General features: G+C 35.8%; 5 protein-coding genes across 8 annotated transcripts; 3 read left to right on the plus strand and 2 right to left on the minus strand.

The window, feature by feature from the left end:
- On the plus strand, window positions 386–2,751 carry LOC18585889 (chlorophyll a-b binding protein CP29.3, chloroplastic). The gene is made up of 2 exons (XM_007008951.2): window positions 386–1,040; window positions 2,255–2,751. The coding sequence occupies exons 1-2, from the start codon at window positions 525–527 to the stop codon at window positions 2,570–2,572; spliced, it is 834 nt and encodes a 277-aa protein (XP_007009013.2). The 5' UTR covers window positions 386–524; the 3' UTR covers window positions 2,573–2,751.
- LOC18585890 (protein yippee-like) lies at window positions 3,921–7,086 on the plus strand. 3 transcript variants are annotated; one of them, XM_018129593.1, is made up of 6 exons: window positions 3,921–4,105; window positions 4,390–4,505; window positions 5,831–5,874; window positions 6,420–6,528; window positions 6,614–6,669; window positions 6,763–7,086. In XM_018129593.1, the coding sequence occupies exons 2-6, from the start codon at window positions 4,410–4,412 to the stop codon at window positions 6,845–6,847; spliced, it is 390 nt and encodes a 129-aa protein (XP_017985082.1). In that variant the 5' UTR covers window positions 3,921–4,105; window positions 4,390–4,409; the 3' UTR covers window positions 6,848–7,086. The 3 variants fall into 3 exon arrangements, with proteins under 3 accessions (XP_017985082.1, XP_017985081.1, XP_017985083.1); XM_018129594.1 differs by lacking the exon at window positions 3,921–4,105 and adding an exon at window positions 4,125–4,142; XM_018129592.1 differs by having other exon boundaries at window positions 3,921–4,505.
- LOC18585891 (arginyl-tRNA--protein transferase 2) lies at window positions 8,200–12,045 on the minus strand. Of its 2 annotated transcripts, XM_018129561.1 has the most exons (6): window positions 11,698–12,045; window positions 11,455–11,493; window positions 10,912–11,062; window positions 9,455–10,594; window positions 8,749–9,070; window positions 8,200–8,648 (listed from the first exon to the last, which is right to left on the minus strand). In XM_018129561.1, the coding sequence occupies exons 1-6, from the start codon at window positions 11,813–11,815 to the stop codon at window positions 8,532–8,534; spliced, it is 1,887 nt and encodes a 628-aa protein (XP_017985050.1). In that variant the 5' UTR covers window positions 11,816–12,045; the 3' UTR covers window positions 8,200–8,531. The 2 variants fall into 2 exon arrangements, with proteins under 2 accessions (XP_017985050.1, XP_007009021.2); XM_007008959.2 differs by lacking the exon at window positions 11,698–12,045 and having other exon boundaries at window positions 9,455–10,586.
- Window positions 13,938–18,940, plus strand: LOC18585892 (zonadhesin). The gene is made up of 5 exons (XM_007008961.2): window positions 13,938–14,421; window positions 14,523–14,646; window positions 16,218–16,332; window positions 16,977–18,059; window positions 18,333–18,940. The coding sequence occupies exons 1-5, from the start codon at window positions 14,226–14,228 to the stop codon at window positions 18,588–18,590; spliced, it is 1,776 nt and encodes a 591-aa protein (XP_007009023.2). The 5' UTR covers window positions 13,938–14,225; the 3' UTR covers window positions 18,591–18,940.
- LOC18585893 (clathrin light chain 2) lies at window positions 20,311–22,948 on the minus strand. The gene is made up of 3 exons (XM_007008962.2): window positions 22,488–22,948; window positions 21,820–21,973; window positions 20,311–20,880 (listed from the first exon to the last, which is right to left on the minus strand). Exons 1-3 carry the CDS (start codon window positions 22,778–22,780, stop codon window positions 20,527–20,529), a joined length of 801 nt encoding a protein of 266 aa, XP_007009024.2. The 5' UTR covers window positions 22,781–22,948; the 3' UTR covers window positions 20,311–20,526.

Consider the following 26,891-nt stretch of genomic DNA (forward strand, 5'->3'; position numbering starts at 1 on the left):
CTCTCCCGTCAACTGATTCCTTCATTGCTGTAGGATTCATCATGTATGTAAACACTGCCACTTGATGTTAATCCTAAGGGAAATTCTATGAACATTACTATTAAACAAGGAACTTTACTTTCCACTTGTCAATGTTATATCTTATAAGTATTTTTCTTTTGCAATTTTGTTTAGTTTTTATGCTTCAATCTCGAGCACAAAAAGGGGTTGTCTGGTTAAAAAGTATCCTTAAATTAGATATGTTCTGGAAAATGACAGAACAATCCTACGAAGAGCCCACAAAATAATAAGGTGAAGAAGCCATCAGCCATCCAACCTCACCCACAGATGGATAAGGCAGAAATAAGGGCCCTAAAAATTTTCCGTTCACATCCTTCGATTTGATAAAAAGAATAGGAAACAACAAAACTTTGTTCAAATGTTCTCTACATTGCACAATATATATAGTACAAAACTTGGTCTCTACTTGTAGACTAAGGCCTCTCTAGCTCTACTCCACCTGCAGCACCATCTAGTCCTCAGCCATGGCCACTGCCACCACCGCAGCCGCCACCACTTCACATTTTTTTGGAACTCGTATCAACAACCTCAACCTAGGCTCTGGTAGAATCCAATCTAGGTTTGGGTTTAACTTTCGCACCAAGAAAGCACCACCACCACCCAAAAAGGCAGCCCCAAAACGACCATCTGACCGCCTCGTTTGGTTCCCCGGTGCAACCCCACCGGAATGGCTGGACGGGTCGATGATTGGTGACCGTGGGTTCGACCCTTTTGGCTTTGGTAAACCGGCAGAGTACTTGCAGTTTGACTTGGACTCGTTGGACCAGAACTTGGCCAAGAATGTGGCTGGTGAGGTTATAGGGGTGATTAGCGAGACGGCGGAGCTGAAGCCTACCCCGTTTCAGCCGTACACGGAGGTGTTTGGGTTGCAAAGGTTTAGAGAGTGTGAGCTGATCCATGGCAGATGGGCGATGTTGGGTAGTCTTGGTGCCCTTGCTGTTGAAGCACTCACCGGAGTTTCATGGCAAGACGCAGGAAAGGTATGTCCTACAATGTACTGTGCAATACGTTTGCATGAAATATATATTATGTAATAATATAATTGAATATAAATTAAATCTAAAATCACTTGGTTAATTCAAGATTGCTACCCTGTTTATTTTATTTTAATTAAATACCCTTTGTTCACATGATAATAATCTATATTATTTGGTAATCAGTTAGGGATATCTATATATATATATTCAATATAACACTTTCCATTTGGATTTATATAGTTTGTATCCTTTGGATTATTATATAAAACCTCATGCTTTGAAATGTTTGTGATTGTTTTCTTTAGTACCATGTTTGGTGGAAAGGAAGGGGAAAAAGTTAGGAAAGAAAACAATGGAGGAAAGGAAGGAAAATTGTTTTTTCCTTTTTTTTTTTTGGCACTAAAGATGAATAATAGAGGGAAAAAAGGTATTAATTACGGATAAAAAGAATAAAATAAATAAATAATTAATTAAATTATAAAAATATATTTTTATCGATTTAGAAGGATTAGATTTGAAGAAAAGGGAAAGGTATTTTTCTTTAAACGCTCTTATTTTCTTCTTATCGAGCGAGGATGAAAAAGAAAGATATGAAATTTTCCTTCCTACCAAACATAGTATTAAGGAAATTTTATATATTTCTTCCACTAGGGTCTGTTTTTATTTTACTTATAGATGGCAACTTCCATTAGGTAAGTGATTGTGAATAATACATAAAATAATTGCATTGATGGACATCATGGACTCTTCAACATGATTTATTTATTACAAATGATACATAAATTCAACCTAAACATGGTAAATTTAATGTTATTTTGAGAGCAAAAAGATTAATAAAGAGCCTGGAGAGTAGGTGAGATGAGTAGAGGAAAAAGATTGATGCATATTGATCCAAATACTCGAATCACAACCCAAAAAATATCTGCCATTTGGAGGGATATAAGTGAGATCACTGTCCTTCGTGAAGGGGAGGTTGATCTTTTGGGACCATTTGAGAAAATGGCTGGATGCCACAACAATTTCATTTTTCTTCAACCTGTCGTGTCTTCTTGTGATCCAAGCAAAATTTTTGATTGCATCTGCTGCTGATGATGACAAATTATTGATGTTGATATGCCATGAACAGATCAAAGATGACAAAGTTGTCAGTTTAAATGCTGGTTTTGTTGCTTTTTCTTTTCTGTTTTATTGGCTGAGTTTTTTTCTTTTGGTTTCAGGTTGAGTTAGTGGAAGGATCATCTTACCTTGGCCAGCCACTTCCTTTCTCCCTGACCGCACTAATCTGGATAGAGGTCCTGGTGATTGGTTACATAGAGTTCCAGAGAAATGCTGAGCTTGACCCTGAGAAAAGGCTTTACCCTGGTGGGTACTTTGATCCCCTTGGCTTGGCCTCAGACCCTCAGAAAATTGACAACCTGAAACTGGCAGAGATCAAGCATTCCAGGCTTGCCATGGTAGCGTTTCTCATCTTTGGAATCCAGGCTGCAGTAACTGGAAAGGGTCCTCTCAGCTTCATTGCTAGCTTTAACAATTGATGCTACTTAATTATGTTGGGGATAACAGTTTGAATCATTTAATCTTATGTTCTTGTAAAAAAAAACAAACTAAGGATTGTTCATTGCTGGAGAAATCTTATTTGCATGGAATTTCTCTAGGTGGACAGACCATGCTGGTTATATATATTTATATATACCATCAAATCAGTTCAGCTCAATCATGAGCAGGAATAGCCAAGAAAACTAAAAGATTTCAGCACAAATTTAGAAAGAAAAATGGCCCAAACACAACAAAGATTCATGACTCTTTGGACTTGAATCATCCAACTGGATTTGTTGCCCTTACTAAATTGTGAGATTAGCTAGGTTTGGTAAGCAAGGAATAAGAAATTCATGCTCACCAACAAAAACCCTATATCCTATCCCACCCTACTTATAACTATTACTTTTGCTAATTGATTAATACTCTATGACTAGCTAGAACATCATCACTTGATTAAGAATTAATTTAAGGTATATGATTGGTGGGTGGTGACACTTTTACTTTTTGGTTAAGGTATTGTTAATTCTAAATTAACTATAAAATAAGAATAAAAAATAGCATAAATACCATCAATAATATGCAAAATTCTTAGTTCTAGAAAGGGGAAAAAAATCAAAAGAAAAAGCAAAGACAAAAGCCTTTACCAAAAACCAAATCCAACCAAACTTTCTACATCTTGCATTATTATTAACATTAAGAGAGTCCCCTACACTCATCATGATCATGGAGGATTGAATGGGTTTATGGGGCTGCTTGTGGGTTAAGCTTCAAGTGTGGCAAAAGGACTGATTTTGATTTTTGGATTGGGTTGGAAAGCTGTACCCAACCCATGTAGTAAACTACATAGTATAAAGAAAGCAAGCAATGAGAAATGTGAGCTTGTTGGGGGAAAAAACCCAAAAGCAAAATCCTATCCAAAATGTAAGTTTAACCTCTTTTGATTGTGAAATTTCTCTTATCCAAACATATAGTTTGGTTTTATTTGGTCAATGGCAAAAACCCAGAAATGAAAGAAGAAATTTTTTTAAAAAAAGTCAACTTTCAAAATATTAAATTAAGTTTTTATTCGATTCATACTTTTGTTATCTATTGTTAATTGATTTTTTCGATCGAATTTAAAAATGTGACATCCCAAACTTATTATTAAGAACATGTTTACTTCTGATCTAAGAAAAGAAAGGAATATAAAATATAATTATGACATTCATAATTAGCCAAACTTTTCACTAATTAACACTTAATTATTCTTTAGTACTCCATTAGCAAAACTATGGTGAAAGTAAGATGGAAACCAACTTCTGCAAAAGAAATGGGAAATAGACCAAAGCAAAAGGAAAAAAAAAAAAAAAGAAAGGCAGTAACCCGTAGATTACACGTCTTGGCCACTTCACAGGAAAAAGGTGAAGATATATGGTGAATTGTGATAGCTTTCTTGGGGCCGCATTTCTCGCTAAAACATTTGTTCAACACATCAAAGCCTACGCAAAACATTGACAAAGAGGAAAGAGAAGAGAGAGAGAGAGAGAGAGGTAAGACAAACGCCCAGCAGCAATAGGCAATCAATAAGTATTTCAACCATCCCAAGCTACAAAGTTTTCTCTTCCCTTTCTTTTCTTTTCTTTTCCTTTCTTTTCTCTTCACTTGTGATTTCCATTCGTTTTCTTCAATTCTAACTACCCTTTTCGTAAAAAATCAATCTTTTGTTCCTTTTTCTTTTACTTATAAAAATCCCAACTTGATATTCAAAGTTTTCATTTTTTTATATACAAAAAACAAAGGTTCTGTCTTTTTATCTTTTGCTTGTTTTGTAAAGATCTGGTGGGTGGTGGATAGATGGGGAGGTTATTTGTGGTGAATCTTGAAGGGAAGGTCTATAGCTGCAAGCACTGCAAAACACATCTTGCTCTTTGTGAAGATATTGTCTCCAAGGTTGCTTCTTTTTTCTTCTTAAAATTTGATTCCTTTGGCTTTTGTGTGATAATCTTGTGAAAATTTTCATCTGGGTGTTTTTAATTTCTTTGGGTTAATTGTGTTCATGTAATGATGGTTTTATTTATGATTAGGAGATATCTAAGATGTTGCATAGCATTTATTACTACTAGTAATATTTAATAAACATTTTCTATTTGGATCAACTTTATAATTAATGGGGCTCCACGATTGATTAGATTGAAAGTTCTTTTTTTTTTTTGGATAAGCTTAGATTGGAATTTCTTCTATTATCAAACAAGGAATGCATCGAAATTAAACACCACAGTGTGGTGGCAATGTAATTATGTATTTTGCTTTTGGAAGTTCAATGGTACCTGTCTGTTAACTTATCAAGGATAAACTCGATGCTGAGAGGATATTAAATTTATGTTGTTATTTTTGTCTCATTTTAGGCGTAAATGTTAGTTTAGTGTCTTTTGGAAGGGCTTGGCACTTTACGATTGTGACAAAATGTTGGTCTTTAGGACAAATATGATGTTAAACATATTTCTTTTGTATTTGAAAGGACTTGTGCTAGAGATTAAACCAGCTATTCGGAAATGAATTGAAGTCTTATACCTTTTATTGTGGCATGGACTGCAATTTGTTTCTGTGATGAAAACCAAGTCTAATCTGAAAGTAGTTGGGTCGGCTGTAATTTGTTTCTGTGATGAAAACCAAGTCTAATCCGAAAGTAGTTGGGTCGGCTGTATGAGTTCTTTCCCCTCATTCATCCGTGGTTGAGGGGTGCATCCTCCAAAAGATGCAGGGATGCCAAGTTTATCCTAATTACCACAAAACGTATCTCCGATCTGTGTGTCTCACTTCATTTGTATCTATGAAAATGACCTTAAAATATGAATGTTAGAGTTTGTTTATTTGTTTCTGTGATGTTTGACACTGGATACCAACAACTGACTCTGAAAGCCATGCTACTGTCAAGAAGATGGTAACCATCTTACAGACTGAGGTTAATCTTTTCAAAGTAAAGCATGTGCTTGACTTAAGAGCAGCTTAGTGGATGATAATTATGGTAAAGAATGCAGATAGTGCTTTACTGCTAAAGTGCTGCGTAATACTACCTTTAATTTCCAGATGAGAATGGGGCAATTATATACTTAATATGCATATTGGTATAGTTCATCATTTTGAAGGGTTTTTCCTTCTTTTCTCTTTCACATTGGTATTAACAATTTTCATGGTGTCTGAAAAGAAATATTGGTTGGGGTTCTCTTAGAAACACAGTTTCTAATCATGTGTTTTGCCTGTGTTCTTTTATTCAGTCCTTCCACTGCAGGCATGGGAAAGCATACCTCTTCAGTAAGGTGTAAGTTTTCTTTATTTTCTGTCTAGAAATTAGTCTGAAGAGGACCAACAACTCTAATACTTGCCTATGCCATAAGATGCCAGTCACTTCTATTATGATAGAATTAACCATAGGGTTCTTAAACTATGTTGTGCTCGCGAGCATTTTATTGTTAATACCTTTGGATAAGCGAGATGAGGCTAGTTATATCTTGCTTATTGGATAATAAATAATTCTGTTTGTTGAATTAGTTGTTAATTCTAACAATTTGTTTACTTCTTTTAGAGCTAGTAATAGCCTTTAATAGCTCAAAAGCATAAGGCTTTTTCCCCTCTTATGTTTATCATTTTTAGCTTTTTGAATACAAGTCAGAGCAGGAGAGATGAATGACAGTATGGGGGGATTGCAGGTATCATGTTTTTAATGTGCTTAACAGTGAACTAGTATGGTCAAGGATGGACTTCATAGACATCCCACCTACATGATCTTTTGAGAAAATGATATGTGATCATCTGTACACAATGGTCATTTTCATAGATAATTTCTCATCTCCCATTATTTCACAGAGTGAATGTTTCTTCTGGGGAGAAGGAAGATAGACATATGATGACGGGGTTGCACACTGTGGCTGACATCTTCTGTGTTGGATGTGGATCAATTGTGGGGTGGAAATATGTAAGCTTTAGTGCTACAGATTTCAAAATTCATGGTTTATGTCTATATACTTGTTGCTGTTATTTACATGGATAGTTTCTTTCAGGAAACTGCCCATGACAAGAACCAGAAGTACAAAGAAGGAAAATCCGTCCTTGAACGGTGAGTAAATAATCAGAAATATGGAGAAAAACTATGAATCTGGTTAGAGTGGATGTTCTTAATAGAGATTTTCTGGATCATGTTGTTGATTAGGTTTAAGGTCTCTGGTCCTGACGGAAGCCATTACTGGGTCAGCCATGGGGCCCATGTTGGTGGGAGTGATGCAGATGATGTTTGATTAACAATGAATTCCAGTCCATTCCAATTGTACATTCGTTAACCCCTTGTTCTCATTCAACTCATCTGAATCCTTAAAACTGGGCATTCCTTATTGAAGCAGCCTGTCCAACTTGCTGTGAATAACATGATTGGAAAAACATTGAATTGTTCATTCTGATTTAGCTAATGTCAGAACCTGATTGATTATTGTGTTGCAACTTGAAGTTTCAGATGTCAATATTCATGAACTTTACTCAAGGATTTCTATCTTTTACGCAGAATGCTATAATTTACGTGCCTTAAATCATCATAAACCTCATTCATTTCCTCAAGGTTTGCACCCAAAATTTTCAGGTTGAAACCTACAAATTTCGAGTTTTAATCCTTGGGGTGTTGCCTTTGAGAAGAGTCTAAGCTCTCTGATTGAAGTGATTGATATATGTTACTTGCAATTCAATCTTTTGTACTCCATCTTTAGCTTCATGTTCCAGGCTTAATTTTTTTTTTTTAAATAATTGGAGGAAAGAGATTCGAGCTTTGCTTTTAAAATAGAGGGATTATGCACCAATCAATAAACTAAATATTAAGTGTCAAGGCCTAATTTGGAATGAGCTTTCTATCAATTACACCATTTCCCTCTGAAATCATGCTAAAAATGGAAGGTTTAAAAGAAAGAAGGAATGAGTTCAATGAGATATCTTCTTGCGTGACATAAACCACTAACTTGAATAAGTTGGATTCTGTCACCGTTATCAATCAATTCATACCTGAAGGTTTTTTTTTTTTGTATACATACAATTATTCTAATAAAGAGTCTGCCTTAAAAAAGAACCCATTTTCGTATTATTAACAGTTTCTTTAAAATAAATAAATAAATAAATAAAGAAGTATGGGGACAGGTTTGGATTGAAGCTGGGTTGGCATCCATTGATATAGTGGAAAAGTAATACATGGCATATTCGGACATTCCCTTCGTAAATGGGATTAAGTAGTGTCATTGGATACGATTCTGTCCTATAAAAGAAAAGTATAAACATTTGAGTATTAAATCACATTTTAATATACAATCAATATGAGATTCACGACTCTTCTTTACGACAGTGAGTCGTAACATCTTAAACGTGTAATCTATCAATAGCATAATATAGAAAACGTATTAGGTAGGCTTTGCCATTAACCAGATAATCTAATGGCAGCACCAACCTTTTGGTGGGTTGTTCTTTGATTCAAGCTATAAACGATTCATGTCAATCAACCTGATTTCAACAGAAAAGAATCAGAATATGCGATTTGTGAGGAATAAAAAGTTTGGGTATTAGCCTATATTGTATAACTACAGCAAAGATGAAGAGAAGGGGAGTGGGGGGGAAGGAAAAGCCCTCTTTTGCTTAAAGAGTCAAAGCAAATTTTATTTAATGCCATATATTGTCACTACAAGTAGAAAGCAGCATATTCGAATTCCTCAATTCGAAGAAACCTACCGCAATTTCAATTGGCAAACCAAGAGAATAAGTTCACATGCAAGCAAGCTGCATAGAGGAACCCGGATTAGGAATTTTCTGCTTCTTAACTGGATGAATTAAAATGGAAGTGAACCCTGATCCAAGAAACGAACTTTGGAACAGCTCTCCTTCAGCAACCAGAAAGCTTGGAAGACTTAAATGTAAAATTGATTCAAGACCAGGTTCCTAAGTCAAATAAGTTTAGCCTAGTGAATAAACCATTCGCTCAGACAGCTCTAAGCCCACCACTCTCTGGTAGTTGTGCAATTGCATTTCTAAGTAATTCCTTTCAGTGGGACCAAATGCTTGTTGTAGATCCTTTAAAAAGAAACCGTTAATTAGAATAAAAACATTTACACAATGCTGAACAGATTGCACTAGAAGATAAGTAAAGAACAAGCATCTAGCAATTACTTGCCTTGTATCTTAGTCGAGATCCCCTCAGTCCAACTAAAACATTAGTCAAATTGCCATCTTCTATTGCAGTAGACCCCAAGCCACTTGGTTCTGGGTCCAATTCATCATCAGAGCTCTCAGATTCAATGTCAATCATCTCTTCATCATCATCAATAGGAACATCATTCGAGTCTTCTAGTCCAATGTCATCACGCTGCAATTCCATGACACTTTCAGGAATACAGGATTGGGTGGACTCTCCATCTTGTAAACTGGCAAAATCAGATAAGATAACATATTTCTTTTTATCAAGCAACGGCCTCGCTATATGAAATGGAACCCACCTGGAAATATCATTTCAGCTCATAAGACTCTGAATGTCACTGGTATAAGCAGACAGACATAAACATGCAATTCAAGATATTCAACTCTAATTACATGAAGCAAGGCAGGACTTGAAGATGAAATTTTCATATAAAGTCAAGAATATCAAGAATTGGATAGAGAAACTACGACAGTTGGATCATTGGAATGATTCAACAATTCCTGGATGCCTTCACTTCTTGGTCATTTACCTTAAGAAACTTAAATGCCAATGCACTAGAAAGTATTCACCTTATGGAGATCAAAATAATCAAACTAAAGCTGGCAGAGGTTTCCGGAAATCAACAAATGTGTGCGTATGTGAGTGTGTGTACATGCACATCGCCACTTGGGGCAAAACTTACCGGTAACGAAGAGGACAAAGAAGCTCAGATGGGTAATACGCTGCTTTGTATCTCATCTTGCTGCAGGAGTGTATGTAATAGCCCATGTAATAATACTGAAGACCAGCACTATAGGCTTGATTCTCTTTCACCCAACCAATTTCTTGCAGAGCTGAATACTTGCCCAGTGATAAAAACGCATAATCAGGATCCCAGAATAAATACTTACTTGACAAGCATCCAGGAAGGATGTCTATCACACCAACTGCAACTAGCTTGCCATCAATGATGTATTGCTGATGGAAAGAGCCAAAGCCACATGGGGGAACCATGCCATCAGCTGAAGGTGAAACGAATAATAAGGGAGTGTCGACAAGAAACCTCCTGTATGAGCTTTCTGTGACACGATCTGGTGTATCATTATGCACTTTAATCTGATATCGTCTATACAATGCATACTCTTCTGGATCAAAACTGGACTTTTTCAAACGGATCTCAAGCTTCCTCTTTTTTCCTGGAGGATGTTCAGAGCTCTTCTTTTTACAAGAGCTTTTACTTCCACTCCCAGATTCTTCAGGCTGAGCAACAATTTGAACATCTCCACCCGAAGATACATTTTTTGCAGCAGAATAAAAATTAACATGTCCATTGCAAGCTCTAATGGACAGGCTGGAAATGTTTGCTAGCTGATTCAAAGAACATGCCAACTTTTCTGCAACAGATTTGGGGCATAGACCATTTTCTTCTGCACTATGTCCTGACAATCGTAATCGTTGCATGTCCTTCTCAGCTGAACATGTCCGCCTTAAAGTAGCTGCTATTTGGAAGGCAATGTTGCTGGAGTATAAAAGATATTCTGTCCCTTCAACTGATAACTTTCTTTTGGCATGCGAAACCTTTTTGACTGCAGCTTTTGGCAATTGAATTCCAAAAGGAAATTCCCCACTTCCAACATATGTATGCACCACTTTGTCTATTAGGTCAGATAAATGATGCATGAACTCTTCTGCCTTATTTTCCTCTTTCTTGACACAAGCAAAAGATTCATTCGCTGCTGAGCTTGAAACAGCATGACAGACAGAGCTGCCTCTATGCGTAGAAGTATTTGGATTTTCTGCAAGTTCACTTGGTTTTCTCACCTCAAGCGTGCCATCTAAAAACCTAGGCATACATTACTGTCAGAACTAAGGATCTGCAAATTCCAAAAGAATGCGGTGGATGCATGGTCTAATATTTCATATGTCAGTGAGTAATTAAGACTAAACACAGGAGATATCTCCATATTTAGAAACCCGTGCAAACAAAACCCCTTTGGTAACTATAGCCTAGGACTAAGAGTATGGTGATTAAATGGCTCAATTACAAGAGCTTATTTAGAATATGAAAGCAACTTCCTTTCAAGCAGTCCGATGAAAAAACAATTACTATAACATGAAAAGATATCAAGAAAGTGAGATAGAGATAAGGTATGACTATACCTCTGCATTCGTCCATATACTCGAAGTTGCTCTTTAGAAGGACCAAAATCACTTGCCTTCAAACGAATAGTATAAGATGGGCAGCATGTCCTTTCCATCTCAGGTTTGTAGAGGAAACATCCGGATCTCCTCCAACCACAGTCAAGAAGATCTAAAGAGCAGCAATAGAGAAATAGCATCAACCAACAAATATAAACACATCAATATGAAAAAAAAAAAAAATAACGAATTAGAAATGAACAATTCAGATAGCCTTAATGATCACAACCCCACAACTCTTATCTCATTCAAATTCAACTTTCACATATGATATCGACAACGTGCTAATCTCGATACTCACACAAATCCCTTACAAACAAAATTAACATTTTTCCTTTTTCAATAACCCGAAATTTCCTAATCTTGAATTACACATTCCAATTCTTCATTTCTACTTTATGTTTTCATTTAAACATAACAGAAAATTGCATGATCAAACATTGTTCTCCAGCTAACAATACGAAATCATAGAGTTCGCCGGAAAAAAGCACGGAAAAATCGAACCTTGATAATCATTAACTGTAATACTATGCGCCCATAAACCTGCAAAATCCAACACCAAAAGGAAAATAAAAAGAATCAGAAATTATCAACAAAGGCATCGCAAAGCTCAAAATCATTTACCGATAATTCACTTGATATAATCAACGCTTAAACCTAAATCAATTAACTACTAATACGATGAAAATAAAAATCGATGAAAATTATTTGAAAAAAAAAAGGAAGAGAACTCTAAAATGACCGGACCGTGAGAGACACTGGTTCGACCGGAGGATTTGCAATAACCGCAGGAGCTTCGACGGCGGCCGCAATCGACGACGACGCTCTCTTCTCTGCTATTGCTGCTGCTCGCTTCGTTTCTCATTTTCGATTCCTTTTCGCAGTCAAAAACAAAAAGGAAGAAAAAACCGACTTTCAATCCTATAAATTTCGGAGCTTTGTTTATATGTTTAAAACGACATCGCTTTTCCAACTAGAAAAGATCCTCTCTTTCTACCTCCAATGAATCAATCTTCGAGCTTCCACGATACTACGCCATTGACGAGATATTATTATATTCCTGTTTTCTTCTTTTTTTTATTTTTTATTTTTTGGTTTCGTGCGAAAAGAAAGACGAAAAATGGATAATAATTGAAATAAAATAAAAAGTATATAAACATTTGTTTTCGCTGGTTTGCAGTTAAGGACCTAAAGAAGTCGTATATTCTGTGAATGACCCGAAATTGGCGTTTCATTTTTTCAATTACCAGCTTAAAGGCTAAAAGTATTGAAACTAAGAAATTAAGAAACTACAAGCGACGATTATAAAATTCCGACCCTAACTAGACCATATCGTCAAGGACTTTGAAGGTTGAAAATCGATTAAAATATTTTAGTCTATACTTAATACAATAGACAATTTATTTATAATATTTTTTAATATTAACGTCGATCTTATCATGTCTTTTTTTTCTTCAAATCTTATATTTGTGTTAGAATCGAATCTTAATAGAAACTATCTTGTGTATCCTGTAATTGAGCACTCTTTACTTTTTTTAAATAGATTTTCAAAATCCCAACTTATCAAGTTTATCTTTCTTGACTTGCATTACTTAACTTAGAATTACCTTAAACCTTTTTGTTAGATGGTGGACTCGGTCTAACCTTACCTTACTTAGTTTTCCCATGTGATGCTTAAGCTTATAAAACATCACTTAACAATGACATCCTTGTTAATATTATTCTTTGGTTAATTTGTGTAACTTGGTCAGTCGTTAAGCCTTGAAATATACCTTTTTAATAAATACCAGGAAAACATGGCCGATAAGTCCAAAAAACAAAAAATAAAAGAAGAAAAAAAGATGCAAAAAGTCCAAAGTATCTTTTTGAAAATACCAAAAAGACCAAAACATGTGTTAGACTATGAAAGGACATGTACATGAGATTCATTAAATTAAGATCTAGTTCCAATCTTGGCCATGCCTAAACCTCTCAAATATTCAAGATCATTTAAAGGTCAAAAACTCTCAAGCTTACTAGCTTGTAAATTCGGGTAAGCTTGGAATACACTTTATGCATTCAAGAATCTTTGTCTTGGTGTATAACTCCAGTTGGTTGAAACATAAGCAAACAACCTTAGCTTGACTGACCATGTTCCAAGTTTAAATTAAAGCTTAAAAGGCTTTGTAATTTTTGCTTGACTCATGTTGTTACATGTTTATATTTTTAATTCAAAAAACATACTTGATAGGTGGAGTAAAACTCTTATTTGTAAACTCTAAGACTCATCTTATCTCTTATTTATTTCCATCTCCTTATAGGCTCGGTCAAGTTAACTCAATAGTAAAAATCATAATTAAAGAAAGAATTATACATACATCAAGTGATTATTTAATATGAATGATGTTTAGCCTCCTAGTATCTTTACTTGACAAGAATTAATGGGTAATTTTTATATCGATTTTGTACAAATTTGGGGAAAAACGGTTATTAAACTTGATACTTTTAAGATATATATATATATATGTATTTAAATTAGATGCTTAGTATGATGAGAATAAATATTCAAATAATAAATGTATTTTTATTTTTAATAAATCAAGCTTTGTATATTAATCCAAGGGTCAAAAAGAATTATTCTTGTTTAACATTATATAATATGTAATTAAATATTTAATTTAATGATTGATGCATGTTCATTATACTCAAAACATGACCGAATCTCTTTTTTTTAAAATAATATAAAGAAAAACATTATAATAACTTGGAAAGCTTGGCCCGAAAATGATGCAATTCGGCCCATGGATTTGATTAATGGGCCTGAGCAAGAAGATGAAGAAGCCCCTTCAAGCCCATAATGGGAGGAATTGGAATATTTGAGAGTCAAGGGGCATGACTGCAAAATAAAAATGACCAAAAAAAGAAATATTTAAAAAAAGAGGGTATTATCGTGATTACCCATCCACCTAAAAGCAAAAATCTGAAAACGTAGCCTTTAAGTGAGAGAAAACAACGAGAGCTCTAGTTACAGTTGTCCCGTCATTCAAGATTTCCCTTTTCTTCTCATTTCACCCCTCCCTCCATCCCCTTATTTACACTCCTTGCCACTCTCCGCCATTGTCGTTTTCCCTCTTCCCTTCCTTCTCCTCCTCCTCCCAATGTGGTCTCGCATTTCCAGCTCCCCAGCTCGACCTAACTCTTCGAAACTCTGCGTTTAGAGTTGGAAAGATAAAAAAAAAAAAAAAGGCTTCTTTGATCTGTTTTGAGAAGAATTTTTTGAGATAGGTGAAGAAAAGATGAATCGAAGCTTTAGGGCTCAGCAAGAAACGGCAATGCAAGCGGCGGCGTTGAAACAACGGCAACAATTAAGAGCTTCGATGATGAAGGAGAAAGAGGAAGAGCTCGCATTGTTTCTCGAGATGCGGAAACGAGAGAAAGAGCAGAGTAATCTTCTTCTTAATCACTCCTCTGAAGACTTCGATGCTCCTTTAGGTAAAGTTTTGAAATTTTCTTAAAATTTAATTTTTTTTTCGTGATTTCGTTTTGAAAACTTTCGGTTGTTGTGGTAATTTGGAAATTTTTGGAACTTGTAGGATCTAAACCTGGAACTTCTCCGATATTTAATCTTTCGGCATCGACGGCTACTCCGGCGAGAAAGACGGTTGCTGCTGCTGATGATTTTCTTAACTCTGATAATGATAAAAATGACTATGACTGGTAATTTGTTTGTTTATTTATTCATTTTAATATAATTGAATTTATTAATATAGGTATCGTTTGACTGAAAGCAAAATGCAGCAAGCGCCTTTCGATTTGGAAGTGAATAATAATGTTAAAATTGGCTTTACAATTTAGTTATTTCTTTATTTGTAATTAATAATATTACTGGTTTATTGTAGCTTTTAAGAAGTAATAGGAACAACCAAACAAAGCCTTCATTTTATAAGTCATATTCATGCTTGGCTTAGTATTGCTTTTGGATGGACGTTTTTTTTTTTGTTGCGTATTCTTTTATCATTTATTGGTAGGTTTCGGTGAATTTACTTAAACATGGCCAAAGGATTAATAAGGCAATTGGAAGAGAGAGAGCCAGAGAGGAAAGGAAACAAAAAAGAAGGATGATAATTATTGATGACATGTGTGATTGATTAAAGTTAACAATTTGATGGTTGTGATGGGCATTTTTTAGCATGTGCCCTGGGGTCAGTACCAGCAACTAGAGCATTTATGTTATCTAATCTTTGGTGGCTGCTTTTGGTTTGGGCTTTTTTGAAGTAAAGTATTGATGATGACTTGTTATGGTTCCTTTCGATGAATTGCTTGCAATCTTGTGCTGGGAACTCGAACTTCACTTTCCTAGTTCTTTTGAATTGATATGAAATATATTTCATTGTTAAAACCTTGATTCTGTTTGATTCTCACAGTTCTGTCTCCTTTCTGTCACTAATTTAATCAGACTCGGACGTCATATTTTCTGAATCCTATTTTTATTCCTTTTGCTTTGTTTTCCAAAAAGAAGTTATAAAGTTTGTAGGTTGTAGCTGCTACTCCATAGACAACTCTAGACTAGTTGCTTCAAAGTGTTAAGTTCAAGGTGTGCGAAACAACCCAAATGTTAAATATCAATGTCAAATATTTAGTTAAAAATTTCCTTCGATTTTTTTTGTAATCAATCAGCTTTCAATACCTTGATATAACTAAAGAAATGGTCCCAAGGTAGGGACTAGACTGGGAAATTCTTGTTTTGGTGGGGCTGAAGCCTACACTAAGGATGGAAAGAACTAATACTTGGTGGCTTGTTTGAATCCAGGAGTAAACAAAACTTGATTAACTTCACTAAGCTTTTAGTCATTTTGCTTTAAAGACTGAAATTCTGACATCTTTTAAAGTGTTGGTTTGTTAGGAATGTAGACTTGTAACAATTTCAAAAGAAGTTCTTAATTTATTGAAACATTGAAAAAGTAAACTTTTGTTCTGTACATGTTTTAGTTATTCCCTAATCAGGTTCTTAGCTTCGTGATACTATTTGCAACTTCATGTTGTGAATCTTAAAATATGTGTATCCTTGATCTTAAGAGTGCTAAAAGATTTTAAAATATGGGTTTTAAATCCAAAATCATTTAGATTGTAAAAGTTTTTGGATGAACTCCAGCCATCTGTTGAGAGATGTGTTAAGGTCCTTACATTCGCCTCAGCTTTGTATTAATCCTTTCTTTTCCACATGGATGTAATTAAGTGAAAATAGTTTCTCAGTATGACGATATTAACAGGAATTCTTTCCATTTCAGGCTTTTAACACCTCCTGGTACTCCTCTTTTTCCTTCTTTGGAGATGGAGTCGCAAAAGTCTGTAATGAGTCAGATTGGTACTCCAAAGCCTCGTCCCACTGCCCTGAAATCTAGAGTAAGAAAAATTTCTTTATACTATAATATGGATGATATGTATTTTGAAAAGTTTGGATATTGGATGATTAAAATACATGATATAGTAATTGCTGGAAATAGGAAGTTATCCCATCCCACATTTATTAAATGAAAGTCCGATCCTTGTAGGCCATGTTTTCTACAAAACTTAGCCCTGTGTTGGGCATTTTGCTGTGAAATTTGATTATTTTCCACCAAGCTTTTAGATCAGAGTGTGGCCAGGAATCAGCAAAATTAAGGCCCTCTATTTTTGTATCTGCATTAAACAGTCTAATTTTGGGATTGGGAACCGGCATGGATGACTGCCTGCTATCTTGGAACTCATTAATCGCACTTTCTCCATGTGTGTTTCTGACTAGCCATTACATTTCATTAGTACTATTTTGCTCCTTAGCAGGAATTACTACTATAAATGCCTAATTTAATCAGCATTTTGAAGTTTTAAAACTCTTTGTGTACCTGTTAATATATTATGGATTAACCATATTTTCAAAAGTGTTTTTGTATCTTAAAATCCCAAAAAGATTGTTTCTATGGTTATTTTTTATGTTTTTGGACCTTTAGGTTTTATGCTGATTGGGTTGACGAACTTATTGGAAATTTTTTTGTTCATTATGTTTATAGCTAGCAAATCCCCAGCCAGAGTCTGCTGCCAGGGGCAACTTAGCACCGAAGCAACCGGCTCTGTCCCCTGGGTTGAATTCTTCAAGTACAGGCATTCGCAGGCCTTCATCATCAGGGGGTCCAGGTTCAAGACCTGCAACACCCACTGGACGCCATACATTGACTGGAGCATCCAAAACTACAAGATCATCAACACCCACAACTCGGGCCACATTATCGTCATCAAAGCCCTCACTATCTGCAACTAAGCCTGTGACTTCTGCAGCAAAGCCTGTGACATCTGCAACTAAGCCTGCAACAAGGCCTGTAACATCCACAACTAAGCCCACAGTTTCTGTAACCAAGACTGCATCCTCTGCAACTAAACCCACAGTCTCTGCAAGATCCTCAACGCCAACAAGGTCCACGGCTAGGTCTTCAACGCCAACTGCAAGACCATCTATACCTTCATCCAAACCCGTATCAAGAGCAGCCACCCCAACTCGTCGACCATCAACTCCATCAAGTACTTCTAATGTATCTGTTCCTCCAATTAAATCATCACCTTCAGTCACAAAGCCAACTCCTGCAGCTTCCAGAAATTCTGTACCATCACGTGGTGCCTCTCCGACAGTAAAATCTAGACCGTGGAAGCCTTCTGAGATGCCTGGTTTCTCACTTGACGCTCCACCAAATTTAAGAACATCACTACCTGATAGACCACTTTCAGCCACTAGAGGTAGGCCTGGAGCACCAAGTTCTCGATCTTCTTCTGTTGAACCTGGTCCTACTGGTAGACCAAGACGACAATCATGCTCTCCTTCAAGAGGACGTCTCCCTAATGGTTCTATGCTGCATGTCAGTGGGAGCTCTGTTCCTGCTGTAAGTCGTGGGTATTCTAAAGTTAGTGATAACTTGAGCCCTGTGGTAATTGGAACTAAAATGGTTGAGAGGGTGATAAACATGCGAAAACTGGCACCACCCAAGCAAGATGATAAACATTCTCCTCATGGTAACTTGTCTGGGAAGTCTTCATCACCAGATAGCTCGGGCTTTGGAAGAACACTTTCAAAGAAATCGCTCGATATGGCTATAAGGCATATGGTAAGTATCTCCTTAAAGTTTCTATGGCAACATCTTTTATATTTTTAAACTAGGATCCATTATGTGAGAGTACAACAATCTAAATATGTTGTTGTCAAGATATCCCAAATCCTCTAGTTAATAGTTGTATGTATCTGGATAACATGCTTATCCCTCATTCGTTCAAGTCTGTATCAACTTTTTGGTTTTTATGGGCCAATACATATAGAAATTGACGGTTGAGGGGAAAAGTTGAGTTAATTATTTCTCTGATTTCGATATTATCTTGAGCAGGATATAAGGCGAAGCATTCCTAATAATTTACGGCCATTGATGATGAATATTCCAGCATCATCTATGTACAGTGTGAGATCAGGTCCTACACGAGGCAGAACTATTAGTGTCTCGGATTCCCCTCTCGCTACAAGCAGTAATGCTAGTTCGGAGCTTAGTGTCAATAACAATGGCATTTGTTTAGATGGGATCGAAGTAGAAGATGATATTGGCAGTGAGAGAGGTGGTCCATCCCCTGCCAGTGTGCATGCCAGATGATGGTCAGTGGTGTAACAACCATGAGATATGACCATACATTATTGTTTTCAATCTTCGACCTTTGGAAGAGAACAAATTTCCAGGATTGAACCACTCCGGATTTGTTATTCTAATATCGATGTAAAGCTAATTAGATTTGTTTTACTATTGTGTAATTCACGATCTTTGTATTATTTAGGGATCACCAGGTAGATGCTAAACATGTTTCTTCCCCAAATTCTACACGGTTGAGTTGTTGTGAACTAGCTTTGTAATGGTGAAATCCTGTCATTGGAAAAAACACTAGAGATCAGCTTACCTTGCTACCACACTGTTCCCAATTGGAATGAATTTTATTTTTGAGATGGAAATTGAAGCTCATACGAGTTGCAAATACCCACCACTCTTTGGCCAGTTTCATCTCCTTGTCCATCAATGTCAGAATTCTGTCATCCATTAATCGTATTAAAACAACAATTGGAAATGGCTTCCTGCCTCTAATTAAGAATTAGAATCACAACTAAAGAACAAGTCATCATGATATTCAAAATGCTTGCTTGCTAACTTTCGAAGTCATGGGTCTAATATAAATTGAGTCTGCTTTAATATTATTTTATCATAAAATTATTATTATTTTTTAAATATTAACTTGATAAGATGTGTAATGTTTATATTTATAAATATTTTAAAATTCAATAAGAGATTGAAACACTTTTGTTGTCGTCAGCCACCTAGTTTGCTTCCTTCTAGAGATGCTTGGTGTGAATCTAGTTTATATTTGGTTCGTTTTGATATTATTTTAATATAAAATGATTACTTCCTATGCAAAAGATTAACTTGATAGATTGTATACTGTTTAAGTTTATAAATTTTTCAAAATTTTTCTACCTATCGGATATGTGATTGAGATACGCTACTTTCCTATAGGTGACATTTGCAACTTGTCTTCTCAAAGAAAGAAGCATGAAAGCTGAGTGATAACTTTTAGCATGTGAGCAGGCTCTTTCAGATTGCCCAATTTGCAAGATAATTCAAAGGCTTTGCAGCTGTATTATTGCTTGCAAGACCATTCAGAAAGGCGCAATGTCCACTTGGTCCCAGAAAGTGACTAGAGAAAGAAAAACCTCTCCAGTTCCAAAGGGAAGATAAAAAGGTTGGCCTGTCATGAAAGAAAATATTTCTTAGTATGGCAGTACATGAAAGCTGGACCACATCTAACCACCCATCTAACTCTGTTTTTGCAGGTTGCATAGAAGTGATTACAAAAAGAATAGTACTAGTCTTTAAATCTGGGAAATGCAGCAAACTGTGGGCCATAATTCTTCATAAGATCAAGCTCTCTGCATCAGAAATGTTTGGTGGCTTCATTCCAATAGGAGAAAAACAAAATTAAAGTAGCCAGGAACTTCTGATACAACTTGAAGAACTGTAAACAACGACAGCCATGGATTACGGTAGATAAGATAAACTCTTCCCTAGGTTTCAAGCTCCTACAGCTGTGGATATGCTTCACTAACCATTTCTGTGAATGGGAATTCCAACCTTTTTTCAGCCAGGAAGCATGAAGAGAGCCCTTGCAAGGAGCTGGTCCAAGATTCCAGGTCCTGAGATCATTCCAGGCAGTGGGACGGGAACATTCAGTAAAGTTTAGATTGAGGCTTGGGGTTTATCCTCAACGGTATAAGAGGCAGTCATTAGTATCCATCCCAAAACGAAAGAGGAGAATGAGAAAGTTATGGGCTTGAATATAAAAAGAAATTCTATAGACAAAATAACTTATCTCAGTCTACATCCCGTCCAAATGACATAGATTCATGCAAAGAGAAACTCCTAATTTATAATCTCATACAATCGAATATACCCTACTGGTTATGATGACCAGCTAAACATCATATCAGAACAAGATAATCTAAGATAGTTTTGATTACAGAAGCTGAAAAACGTCGAAATGAAAATATTAAGCAGCAACTACAGCCTTGGGGGTGCTTGTGACAGGAGGAGCAGCCGTGACAGGAGTATTACTGGTTTTTGAATCTTGATCTTTTGCAGGGGCAGGTGCTGGCGGTGGAGAATGCTTCAGGTGGGGAGGTGTATTGTGCTTCAGTTTCAAGAGTATCTGTCTCATCCTTGAAAGGTCAGCTGGTTTCCCAGGCTTCGGACCTTGGACCACAACAATGGAAGGCTTCTTCTCCTTATCTTTTTTTCCTCTCTTCTCTATTGCTGGCACTTCATTAGGAATGAGCTCTGCAATTGCTTTCCAGTAATGCTTATCAGCCTCAGTGTGGAACTTCTCTTGGTTTTCTACAAATATCTGACATACAGAATACAAGGAGATGAGTAATTTATATATGGCCCTGATACATTGTTCTGCATCTAAGTCAGAGAACAAAAGTTAAGCAAATTACACGAATGTTATCCTCTAACACAAAAAACTGAGTCCTCATTATTTCACTAAAAAAGAGTGTGTTTAGCTACCACATATTACCAGTTTAACAAGCTGAGTAGCAAGTTACATTGCTAATCAACTTCCAGAATAAGTGGTGTGATGTAATGGGTCAAGCACATAGTAGTATCAATTACTCTCTCCACATCTGAAACCAACATTCCTCCTTAATTTATAAGCCAGTTAAATAAAGTGACACCAACAACTCCTGGCCCCTAGGTGAAGAAATTTTTTAAATATCTGTGATGCTGCTCAGCTCACAAATGGTAAAACTAGAAATTCAACATTGTCTATGTGCATGTTGAGATAGAACCATAATGTGTTTCCTTCTTCTGAATATCACCAACTGCATCATTTATTTCTAGAAATCACCCTCACCTCTGTCCTTTCTTTGGTGTCTTAAGTTATTTGACAAATTAATGAAAAGCTTCATGAAGAATTTTTTTATGATGAAAAAATCATGTTTCAGGAAACACACTTGAGTTTAATTCTAATTTAATTTGGGGAATAGGTTTCAAAATTACTTTCACAGAAGCTATTTTCATTAAGATAAGTCGGTTTAATCCAACCTACTCCAAAACATTGACCACCTAACTCCTAACGAATTACCACATATTTAAGTTTTGACTGTGCATTACTATTTTCTCATCAATTGCAAGACAAACTTTCAATAGGACAACTGAGTTTCATACCACTCAAGAATATGTTTCCGTCCCAATGCATATTACCAGCTCAAAGTTCAAGCATAGACGAAGAAAAGTATGATATCAATATCTGTATTACCATACAGCTTAAAGTCAACAGTACCTTCTCCCTTTCTCTGTTATTCGCTTTGTTGCTTTCACAGGTGGCCTCTCTCTTTCTGTAAAACTCAACTTTGTATTGCTCAGCTTCCTCGATTATTTGGCTCAACAACTCCTTCTCCCTCTTCTCTTTCTCCTCCAATCGGATAGCATTCTCCCTATGTAATTAAAACAGCAAAAATGCCCAATATGAGTACCACTGAAACCGATAAAATATACAACATCTTACACATTTTCATTAACAAAACAAAAACATTACTCACAAAATTGAACCCAAATTATGAAGAAACATTACATGAAAATGAGGGAATTTTGAAAAATAGAGAAATTATTATTTCCAAATGTTCTCCTAATTCAATCTCTAAAAGTGCAGAGATTCAAAGAGAAATGAAACCCTAAGACATTTCCTTCTAGTTCCCCAAATTTCCCCCCAAAGTTCTAAACTTTTCTCCACTTAAAACCCTACTGTAGCTTAAAATTATCAAAATAACTCCAAAAATTAGAACTTTTTTCTCTAATTCCTTTTCTTTTCACAGTCCTAAAACACCTAACTGCCAGATTCTTGACTCCAAGTTCTAATTTTTAATTTCCCCAATTTTACAGTAACAAAAAATAAAGCCAAAAAATCAACGAAATTATTCAAAAAAATTCAAAATTTTAATAGATCTTAACCTTCTCCATTCCCTGAGAGCAAACCCTTCCTCGTGCTCCATCTCCGATGGCGGTGGCAAAATGGGGCCGTCCGATCCGCTGAAATGTTGGCCAAATCCTCCACCATTCGTGTACGGCTGCGATTCAAACACGTCCTCAGTCGAGTCCTTGGCCGGGTCCGACTCGGCCGCGAAAGAGTCGAATTGCTGAGACGGGTCGTATCCTTCGTAGCCGCTTCCGTCATGTTCCTGGTGTGGAAGAGACTCGACCGAGTCGTCGTCGAGTTGAGTGAACGAATCGGGGAACGTTGACATTTTTGCTTTTTGGGGCAAGGTGTTGTACGGACACGTCGAAGGCTTAATGGAAAATCTATGGAAGTCTAAATGAAAGGCGATAACTCAAATGATCTTCTTTTGGGTTGGGTTAAATGGGTCTATTTTGGGCCTTTTGGACAATTATTTGGGCTTTATTGGGCCTTTTTTGGGTTTGATTGGATTATTTAGAGATCCATGCTACTTCGACTCTGACCAGAGAGGAAGAACAAGCTGCAGTGCTGTAATTGGAAGCTATCACCTTTGGCTTCAATGGAGTAATCGAGTTGGAAGAAGCTTAACTCTGATAGAAACAAGCTCAGAAGTGACATTAGTCATGTTCATTTGCTTGCTGGGTGATTTAGCAGAACAGGTGACTCCAATACTGAATATAGAAATCAAGCACTGAAGGAATCTCTCATCCCTCTGGTTGTTCTTATTGCTGCTATTACTTGTAGCTGTTTCTCCTCCTCTAGCTATATCTTGATGAAGAATGGGATCTATAACCTCAGCCAATCTTTCTGGCAATGGTAGCTTAACATAGTTGTGGAGGTTCAGATCCTCTTTACACATTTCATCAGTTGGCCTCTTCCCTGTAAACATCTCCAACTAAAGGATGCCATAGCTGTACACATCACTGCAGGTAGACACCTTGTTTCCCAAGCCATATTCATAAGTTTTTTTATTTATTAGAAATTTGCAAATCATGGTGAATTAGCTAAGATTAATGGATTCAGGAAAGCTACTGACATTGATAGGAATGAAACAGAAGTGTGTATTTACCTGGTGCAACATAACCAATAGTTCCTTTTAATGAGCTTGATAGGCTTGTAGAGTAACTTTGCAAGTCTGTAGACATGATATTTGTTAATCCAAAGTCTCCTACATGGCCAATCATTTCATCATCGAGTAGAATATTGCTTAGTTTTAGGTCACAATGAACAATTGATGTTTCACAATGGTGATGAAGATACTGCAATGCGCAAGTAACATCAACAGTTATGTTCAATCTCTGAGAAAACTTCAATTCCTTTGGTGCCTTGTCTGCCTCGTTCATGCGGGTGGATGGATGCAACCAATCTTCTAGTTATCACTGAGAGCTAAGATTTGAAGAGATGGCATGGTGAATCCTAGCTCCCAAGTAATGCTGCCTTGAACTTGGTTTCAGCCAGTATCAAGAGCTGTGAGATTCAAGAGGTTGAATATTGAGGAACAGTACCAGAAAGTTTATTTTCTTCCACAGTTAAAATGTAAGGCTCCTGAGTTGGCCAAGAGTTTCAGGAATGGGTCCACTTAATCTATTTTCACTGATAGAAATTTTCTCCAAAGATGTTAAGTTCCCTAAGGAAAGTGGGTACTCCCCCTTAAATGTTTTTGTATAAAGATACTCTTTTTAGGTTTGACAAGCTGCCAAAAGCAACAGGGATTTCTCCAACTAATTGGTTGCTTGAAAGATCAACAACTCTAACTTTAGAGCAAGCAGAAATATTGGAAGGAATTTCATCAACTAAGGAGTTTGTGGAAAGTTTCAACTCTACCAATCTATGCAAACGGCCAACTTCCTATGGGATTTCATGGCTGAAGCTATTGTTTTGAAGATTTAACACTCTTAGAAAGCTAAAGATGCCAATGTATGGTGATATAGACCCCATGAGTTTCCTTCATTGCAAGTCTAACTTGATCACTCTATGATGCCGGTGACTGCAAGTAATTCCAGGCTAACGACAGAAATGGACTGAATTGTTCCACAACTGCATGTTCCCAAGCTGATCACCATTGTTCTTGGCTTTTAACATGAGATGTCCAGCTGATGTTGTTGGAAGCGTGAAAGTGTTTCTGATGGGTTGGTGTTTGGCTTGATAAGTGTTGTTTTGCATGAAGAAGTTTCAAGGAATTGAGCCAGGCTGCCTGTTTAAAGATGGATGCATGAATGTTATCAGAGCTTTTAAGATTAGGGATGATTCTTAAATTGATATGTTCAGGTCAAGTGACGTCAACCATAAGTCTGTTTTTGGGTGGAGCTTTTACTCCTGTTGGAGCTTTGCTTTTTCTGGATGTTGTAAGTTAAGGCAATAGGCTTGGATTACAGTTTTTTTTGTGTAATTTGTTACAATATTGGGTCTCTTTTTGTTTGTATGGTTTTGATGTTTGTTTTAGTATCAGGTTTTGAATTAGTTGGTCATTTGATGAATAGGTAAGTACATCTGAATTAGGATTAGTTAGTTATTTGATGTACGGGATAGGCCTCTACTTGGTTGGGGGCTGATTTCCACTAGATATCACTTTTGTGTGGAGTAGTTTAGTCCTCTTGTATGTGTATTATTCTTTTTCTTTCAATTGCTTGACTTCTTATGCCACTATAAGTCTTTTATCTATAAAATTCAAGATTTGTTACCGCATGTAAGCTTTTGAAATTAATAAAATTTCTACTTTTTTTTTTTTTTAAAAAGCTTGTTGATCAGTATCATTTCCACCAGCTGCAGAGATTGCTAAACCAAATGAATTAGCATTACCTTGGAGCTGGTTGAGGCAAGAGAGGAGACTAACAACAATGTAAACTGAAAAAATGAATCCAAATCAAATGGAAATTCATGCTTGATAATCCCATCGAGCACAAAAAACTGCCAAATTGAGTTTAGATTTGATTGGCCGCTTGGTTGGGTTCATCAACAAGAACTAATTATACATATAGTTGCCCTGGCCTTGTTAAACCTTATCTGTTAAGCATCATTTGTCAAAAAACTTGAATTTCTTGACAGTATGGGGTCATTTTTTCACTCAAATGATTAGCATTTTGACAAGAAAATGACATTAACCAAATACAAAAGACTAAGATTTGTTGACTAGCTAGAATTGTAAACTATAATTAATCAGCACTATGAGCTTGTAATCAGTGAAATGAAAGCTGAAAAAATGAGTTAGGAATCCACTAAATGATGGCTAATTCAATCAGTCTTACCCCTTTCATAAGTTGGAACTAAAAGTTTCCCAAAGGATTGGTTTCTTTCTACATACAATTAATAAACCAACGAAGGACCTTTCAAAAAAAAATAAACCAACGAAGGAATGTCAAGGCATAATCGAGTAGGTTTTTGGGTGATCTCAGGATTATCTAAACATGGCACCAGCTTGGTTCCTAAAATGGGAATATTAGAGATACATGAAAGAATGTCAATGACATAATTTACATATTTACCACTTATATATCGGGGTCGAACTCGATTAAATTTCATTTTTGTTACTTAAATTTGACTCAAAAAATAATTAATACACTCTAAATTGATTTCTTACCTCTATATAGTTAAAGGTAAAGTTTTGAATATATCTATAAGATAGTGCTTTTATATTTTTTTTGGTGATTTTTTTTTATTTTTGGATACTACTTTTATGTATGTGTGTATTAATTATTATCATATTATATGTTATGATATTATAACTTTTTCATTAAAATTGAAATTGATCTTGTTAAATTCACAAGCCAATTGATCTCAAAATGATGTATTAATTAAAGTACATCGAAATTAAATTTTTTGTTTTAATTTTCATGAAAGCTAAAAGAAAGATAAATATTTAGAGACAGAAAGAGTATCATCTTCTTATTATTCTTATAATGAAAAAAAAAAAGAAAATTTCTACATGGACAGGCTAAATAACTGGAAATTTTTTGGGTCTCATTGTGTTGTAATTGGGCTGGTTTGTAGACTACTAACAAGCCCTTTTCAAGCCCAAAAGAAATAATTTAATTCATTAATTTTTGAAGAGATGAAAATAGCTTAAAACTCATAAGTCACTTTAAAGCAAGCCAATTGCTTGCTATGAATTTAAGAGATTAAAGGTTCAATTCACCATTGTTTTTTTTTTTTATATGAGACTCTCTACCAACCATTAGAATATTGATATTGACACAAGTTGACTGAGTCAAGGTTTTTTCGATTTTCCAAGTTAGTTGAATCTTTATCTATACCAACCATATACCACTTGAAATCCATGGTTAAATTAGAATAAAGTAACCTATAAGCAATGTGATTGATCTGGTCTTTATGAAGCTATTAGTTGCTGCTATTCTTTTTTCCTTCTTGCACTTCTTTGAAAATTTCATCAATAGTCCGTCAGT

This window comes from Theobroma cacao, chromosome 10, assembly GCF_000208745.1.
Source record: "Theobroma cacao cultivar B97-61/B2 chromosome 10, Criollo_cocoa_genome_V2, whole genome shotgun sequence".
In the NCBI taxonomy this organism is placed as follows: domain Eukaryota; kingdom Viridiplantae; phylum Streptophyta; class Magnoliopsida; order Malvales; family Malvaceae; genus Theobroma; species Theobroma cacao.

Coding starts and splice junctions, on each gene's coding strand:
- LOC18585889 (XM_007008951.2), top strand. CDS start 525: ATGGCCACTGCCACCACCGCAGCCGCCACCACTTCACATTTTTTTGGA. Junction 1,041..2,254: donor CATGGCAAGACGCAGGAAAG/GTATGTCCTACA, acceptor TTTTGGTTTCAG/GTTGAGTTAGTGGAAGGATC.
- LOC18585890 (XM_018129592.1), top strand. CDS start 4,410: ATGGGGAGGTTATTTGTGGTGAATCTTGAAGGGAAGGTCTATAGCTGC. Junction 4,506..5,830: donor GTGAAGATATTGTCTCCAAG/GTTGCTTCTTTT, acceptor TCTTTTATTCAG/TCCTTCCACTGCAGGCATGG. Junction 5,875..6,419: donor GCATACCTCTTCAGTAAGGT/GTAAGTTTTCTT, acceptor ATTATTTCACAG/AGTGAATGTTTCTTCTGGGG.
- LOC18585891 (XM_018129561.1), bottom strand. CDS start 11,815: ATGAGAAACGAAGCGAGCAGCAGCAATAGCAGAGAAGAGAGCGTCGTC. Junction 10,595..10,911: donor GTATATGGACGAATGCAGAG/GTATAGTCATAC, acceptor ATGTATGCCTAG/GTTTTTAGATGGCACGCTTG. Junction 8,649..8,748: donor GATCTCGACTAAGATACAAG/GCAAGTAATTGC, acceptor TTCTTTTTAAAG/GATCTACAACAAGCATTTGG.
- LOC18585892 (XM_007008961.2), top strand. CDS start 14,226: ATGAATCGAAGCTTTAGGGCTCAGCAAGAAACGGCAATGCAAGCGGCG. Junction 14,422..14,522: donor AGACTTCGATGCTCCTTTAG/GTAAAGTTTTGA, acceptor TGGAACTTGTAG/GATCTAAACCTGGAACTTCT. Junction 16,333..16,976: donor CCACTGCCCTGAAATCTAGA/GTAAGAAAAATT, acceptor TTATGTTTATAG/CTAGCAAATCCCCAGCCAGA.
- LOC18585893 (XM_007008962.2), bottom strand. CDS start 22,780: ATGTCAACGTTCCCCGATTCGTTCACTCAACTCGACGACGACTCGGTC. Junction 21,974..22,487: donor GCTCTCAGGGAATGGAGAAG/GTTAAGATCTAT, acceptor TTAATTACATAG/GGAGAATGCTATCCGATTGG. Junction 20,881..21,819: donor ATAACAGAGAAAGGGAGAAG/GTACTGTTGACT, acceptor TCTGTATGTCAG/ATATTTGTAGAAAACCAAGA.